We start from the raw sequence: 6,193 nt of genomic DNA, 5'->3' as shown, positions 1-6,193 counted from the left end.
GGAAAATATTGAGACATCTCTAGTGATCAACCTACGACAAAATCATTTCTTTAAACAGCAATTATGTTTAGATTGAAGTACAGACACATTGATATTATGTGAACAAATGAAAGATTTTTCGTTACCGTGTAAGATCAAAATCGCTCCATTTTTTTAGCAGTCGTTGAACGATGAATATTAAGTCGGGGACATTTGACATAGGACAGACGGAAACGTGAGAACATAAGGTATCTACATACAATGTAACAAACATCCAGGTCTTCTATCTTCTGAAATATAAAACTCTCTCTCTACAAATAGTTTACAACTATCATTATGCCTATGAGGATATAGATGGGGATTTACTGAATAGAGGACAATGAGGAAAAATATAAAGAATAGAGAAAATGGACCCCCAAAAAATAAAGAATAGTGAATAACGAGGTGCTTAAACATATAGAGAAGAGAATACTGAGAAACAAGTATAAAGTATAAGAATAGAAAACAAATTGAAGTCCAAAAACTATATATAAAGATTTAAAGAATACAGAAATAACATCAAAGTATAATGCTAATGAAAGAAATAATTATGAATAAGTTTGAAATTTACTGTTCATAATAAGATGTATTTGGAAAAAAATAAATGTTATTTTTATAGATATGTTTTTTAAAGACAAATATATAGGATAACCTCGAGGATAACGAATGTGACATCTTTAGAAATATTTTCAGGAACTGTTTCGAAAATATATATTCATTAAAACTATGAACCTTTTATGTGTCATTAATAATTGTTATTTTCGCAAAGGAAATATGTTTTCTTGCCAGAAATCGGAATTAATGATCATTAATGTTCAAATTATGCGCCATATAAAAAGGGGGCGTGGTCCGAGGGCGGTCTTTCGTTTCAGCTTGGAGGAATTTCCATATTCACCGTTGCATACAGTGACATACATGTAGATCTCACAAGACGACATGTAGACTTAACTATAAACAAATGAAATGTCATCAGTAATTCACGATAAACAAAGTCCAGTTTCTGAACTGAGACAATGGGGCACCCGGAAGATGAAGATGAAGATCGTAATCATTTTACAAAAGCGTCAATAAGAAAAAAGACGTGTCTAAAGTTTGTTAGTGATGGGATCATAGGTGGTTTGGAAAATGCATTTTACAAGTAAGCCTAATTTAAAGTTTTATTTAAAGAAGATATAAGTTAAACAGTTACACAACAATATAACCACATAAACATAATAATTGATAACGTAATAAAAATATATTATGTCATGTACAAAACAACATAATTTCAAAGATAACTTGTCACAAGAACAGATGTCTTGAGTATAAAGATAGTGAATAAAAATCAAAACAGGTTAATGCTGTAAAAATATCTCAAGTGCATTACTGACTACTTTCATCAAAACTGAAATCCAAACATTTGATTCATGATTGATTAAACTTTGGTGTTTTTAAACACCAATTTCAGCCTTATTGGTAATGCTATTTTATGTTTATGCTTTAAAGCGTTACTGCATCATAATTATTTGGACTGCACTTTTGGCTATATTGAGACTGCAATAAAGTTTAAAGCACCTGGCTGGTGCAGGGTTTTAACTCTCAACCACTTAGCTGACTGGCTGGTGCAGGGTTTTAACTCTCAACCACTTAGCTGACTGGACCCCCAAAACATTTAAAACCCAGCAGGTTTCATTGGGGTCTAAGTGTGACGCTTGATTGCCAATATTTTTGTAAGTTAGACACGTGAAAGTCAAATTATTGAGCTGTGAAAACAGGAAATGAAGTCTACCAAAAAATTAGGATTGCTCACGTACATAGTGTAAGCGGGATGTGGGAATTTGACAAAACAGTAAGCGGTATATCTGGGATCAGAACCCAAATGATACCCCTATGAATGCTTAGAAACATTCAAATGTTAAATAAAAGAATTTGAAAGATACTGTAGTGCCTTTTATTTTGGAAGTCTAAGTACAATAGCTAATCAATACATTAGCTTCCTTTTCACATGTTGTTACAAACCTCTGTTAAAAGAAAACACCAAATTTTGATATTTTTTTTCTCACCAACTTCAATAGGCTCTTGCTAGAGGTATATCACATAAAGCAGAGGTTAAGATACCAGAGGGATATTCAAACTCATAACATGAATATAAACTGACAATGCCATTGGCGAAAAAGCAAAAAAAGACCAACATACAATAGTTCATAAAACACAACATAGAATACTAATAAGACTGAGCAACATTAAAGCTATTTTTCTGATGCATGTATTTAAAAGGTTTGGTTGGCTTGCTTGCTTTGTTTGCATAAATATTTGTTCAAGCATTGTAATTAAGACTGACATCTGCAATCAATACATAGGCGGGGCTTCTGCCTGTATACTGTTATTGGATGCTTGGGCTGACATTTAAATAAACATAGCATGCAAGCCAACAAAACCTTTAAATTATGTGTATTAGAAAAATACAAAATGTAGCTCTAACCCTTCCAAAAACTGAATGAGTGAAGAGCTACATGCATGCTGTTGTCCCAGATTTTTTTTTTTACTACTAACATTGGCATATTTGATATATATATCATTTCTATAGGTGGTCAATTTTGAAAACTCATATCGACAAGGAATGTGCTGCTCAGTCTTTAGTTTTCTAAGTTGTGTTATAATTTAATTTTGGATGTAACATGTCTTCTGATTGCCTGACAGTGTTTTGTCTATCAGCTCAAAGACATTATTTGATCATGTGACCTTGACGTCATCGTATATTTTCATGATTACTCAAGTTTAAAATTAAATTGTAAGGAATGACTGTAATATTTTGTCTGTCTATATGAAATAATATAAAAAAAAATGTGGTGCACACGTTAAAGTAACCGGCATATTCAGTTTGCAACAGATTTAGATTTTATTTCTTCATAGACAGAAAAAGTATTAGTCATTCCTTAAATAATAATTATAATAAATACTTTATTTGAAGAAGGTAAAATCAATTATTTGTATTTTTGTTCAAGTTGTTTTTATACGATAGCAAAAATAAAAATAAATTGGTTGTACATTGGTATCACGTTATTGTCCAAGATGGATGAATTCCAGATAAAAACCTTAGTACATTGTGTAGTATAAGTAACTGGAAATCAATAAACTTTTAACATTTGGTCCCATCAGTTTAGGAATTAGGGGGCAAAAGGGTCCAAAATTAAATGTTTAATTTCATAAAAAAATGAATTATTGGGGTTCTTTGATATGTCGAAACTAACTGTGTATTTAGATTTTTAATTTTTGGTCCTGTTTTTAAAATGGTCTTCATTTAGGTCCAAAGGATCCAATTAAACTTAGTTTGATTTTAACAACAATTGAAGTCTTGGGTTTCTTTGATATGCTAAATCTGAACATGTACTTAGATTTTTGATTATGGGCCCAGTTTTCAAGTTAGTTCAAATCGGGGTCCAAAATTAAACTTTATTTGATTCATAAAAAAATGAATATAATGGGGTTCTTTTATATATATGCTGAATCTAACCATGTATTTAGATTTTGGATATTGGACCATAAAAGGTAAATGTCCAATTTAAAATTTCTAATTTCTTAGACCACATTCGTTCTGTGTCAGAAACCTATGCTGTGTCAACTATTTAATCACAATTCAAATTCAGAGCTGTTTCAAGCTTGAATGCAGTGCCCATTCTTGCCCCAAATTTTCAGGGTTCAACCTCTGCGGTCGTAAATGTATCAAGCTGCACCCTGGAGCATTTTATTAATTTTTTTTCCATGGTGTTGTCAGTCTGTCATTGATTCATGAGTTTGAATATACCATGGTTTTCTTCTGCATCTTTTAAAAAAAATTAGGGGTTAAATAAATGTATTCAGTTTCAAGCAAAGTCAGCTAATTTTTTAAATAAATAATGATGATTAATCTAGTGCATTGATAAGCCAATTAATGGTTGATTTTTCCTTTAGATTTTGACACAATGTCAAGTTTGATCTGCACAATCAAAATGTTCAAAGAAAAACATACCATTACTTTCTTTCAGAGATATTTCGGTTTGGCATTTTTCATGAAAAAGCACAAAATGTAATTTTTCACACTTTTGCAAAAAATTAACACAATTAGTTTTTGGCAAAGTCTTCTTTTATAATTTATTACGTTGCCTTTCAGATCATTTTACTTATCCAATAAACTTTATAAGTTATAATTTATCTGCTAAAATCACTAAACTTACTAAATTTGAAGATCTATCAAATGAATGCATATTTATGCATGTTATATTAGAAATATAATCAAGGAACGACTTCATATCAAGAATAAATCAGCAAATATGCATTTAATTCCAGAGTTTACTTATTGCCTAAAATTATGTTCAGCAATAGGAGGAATAATCATCGTCAGATTTTAAGAAATAAGCTTAATGCCTGAAAATTTCAGGCTTAATGCCTGAAAATTTCAGGCAATAACTTAATGCCTAGGCGTTAGCTTAATGCCTAGGATTTAAGCGGTTTTTACTCCTGGTTTGCCCACTTTTAATTCTACCAATTATCTATTAGTAAAGAAAACAAAAAAGACAAAAGGTTTAATGAGCATAAAATTGTATAGTCTGTTCCAACTTAGGTAGATAGATTGTAAGTGTTTTCTATATATTCAGGTTGTTTTTTTGTTTAGAAAAAATATTTAAAGAATCATATATTTTTTCTCAATAATTTAATATAAATTCATTCAATTCATTAAACATACATACATGCACACAACAAATAACAAACAATAGATATTCAGTTACAAAAATGTCTTTATAGTTCTGAATGATTTTCATGATATAAAGACATCAAAACAAGATCTCTTTTATTGCAACATAATTTAATAAATTAATCAATTTTATAAATGCATTGCATAAGGAAATATTTAAAATGAGGAGAAATACAATCTTTTATATATACATCAAAAGTCACAAAACATTATATTTACAAAGTCACAATTTACAATAGTTCATTCACTTCATTGTTCAGTTCTAATGGAGAAGATGGGATGCTGCGTCAGAGTAATATACCACGTTGATGAGTCTTTGTTGGTATCTGTCATTCAGTAGTTTGAGTCTGATGTCTATTACTTTGTATCGTCGTCTTTTTGGTGGGCGGGCTCCTGCTGCATACTGGATTATGTTGCATTCTGTTAGTGCCTGTGTCATCCTTCAGTAGCTCAATGATCTTGTAGATGATGTGGTGGGCATGTTTGAGTCTCTTTTTAAGTTTGTTGTGCCATCCTTCCAGGTGATTTATGGTGCTGGGTTCTTCTGTGTAATAGTGATTCCATAGAAAGCAGTAGCTATCAATCCAGAACTATGTCATGTATTCTGTAAATCAAGTTGTAGTGGGTATGTTTTCAGCTTCTCCAATGTTTTCTTAAGTGTTTAGCCAATCATCCTCAACAAGGTGGGGGTGGAACAAGAGGTAGTACTGCGGCCCCTGGTATCAGTTGAGTTATGTCTTCATTTTCTTTATAATTGGACTGCATGTAGTCCATATTTCTGTGTCTATTGCCAAATACACTGGGTGAAGTGGAAGAAGCAGCCTTTCACATTTACCCCTGGCCACACTGTTCGTGCTGAGTTGTTGGTTGCTGTCTCATAGTCAATACATTGTCGTCATGGTTGAAGTTCATACTGGTGTTGTTAGCAATCATGATTATGAACTGAAAGATATTTAATTGTTTTTTTTTTGTTTTTTTTATAAAAGAAAATGCTATCTTGGTTGCAGATTAAAGTTCAAATTGTGTCATATTTATAGCTTGGCTACTGAACAGTTGCATTTATATTCTAATTGTTAAAATTAATTTGATATTTTTTATATTAAATTTCATAACAGTGTATTTTATTAAGATTTAAAAAAAAAAAAGTTGATTAACGTCAAAGATATTCAAATGAGATTTATTCTAATAAATCTTTAATTTCATTCTTTTATTTTTTTACCTTGTTCAGAATGCACCAATAATTAAAACTATTTGTTGATAAATTGAAATAAAAAATCATTTTCAGTGCACATTTTTCCTATTCATTTTATAAATAAAAATACATTTTCTTGCTAAAGATATTTAAAATATAGAACAGTTTTGCACATTTTCCTTAATTTAATAGCAGAATATAATATTCTTTTAAAAATTTACAGGTAAAATAAAAGGTAAAAATCATGACTATCATTCAGAAATAAACTATAA

At 30.5% G+C, this 6,193-nt stretch overlaps 1 protein-coding gene across 1 annotated transcript in view; it reads left to right on the top strand.

The window, feature by feature from the left end:
• Nucleotides 1–912: 912 nt before the first annotated feature.
• The window catches only part of LOC134692707 (NPC1-like intracellular cholesterol transporter 1), a 52,231-nt gene continuing 46,950 nt past the window's right edge, over nucleotides 913–6,193 (top strand). Inside the window, exon 1 of the mRNA XM_063553204.1 lies at nucleotides 913–1,156. Within this exon, the coding sequence (XP_063409274.1) occupies nucleotides 1,032–1,156 (125 nt within the window). The 5' untranslated portion in view covers nucleotides 913–1,031. The remainder of the gene's footprint in view (nucleotides 1,157–6,193) is intronic.

This window comes from Mytilus trossulus, chromosome 1 (assembly GCF_036588685.1).
Source record: "Mytilus trossulus isolate FHL-02 chromosome 1, PNRI_Mtr1.1.1.hap1, whole genome shotgun sequence".
NCBI classification, from domain to species: domain Eukaryota; kingdom Metazoa; phylum Mollusca; class Bivalvia; order Mytilida; family Mytilidae; genus Mytilus; species Mytilus trossulus.
The sequence above is the reverse complement of the archived record's forward strand: the minus strand, read 5'-3'. Positions and strand labels throughout refer to the sequence as shown.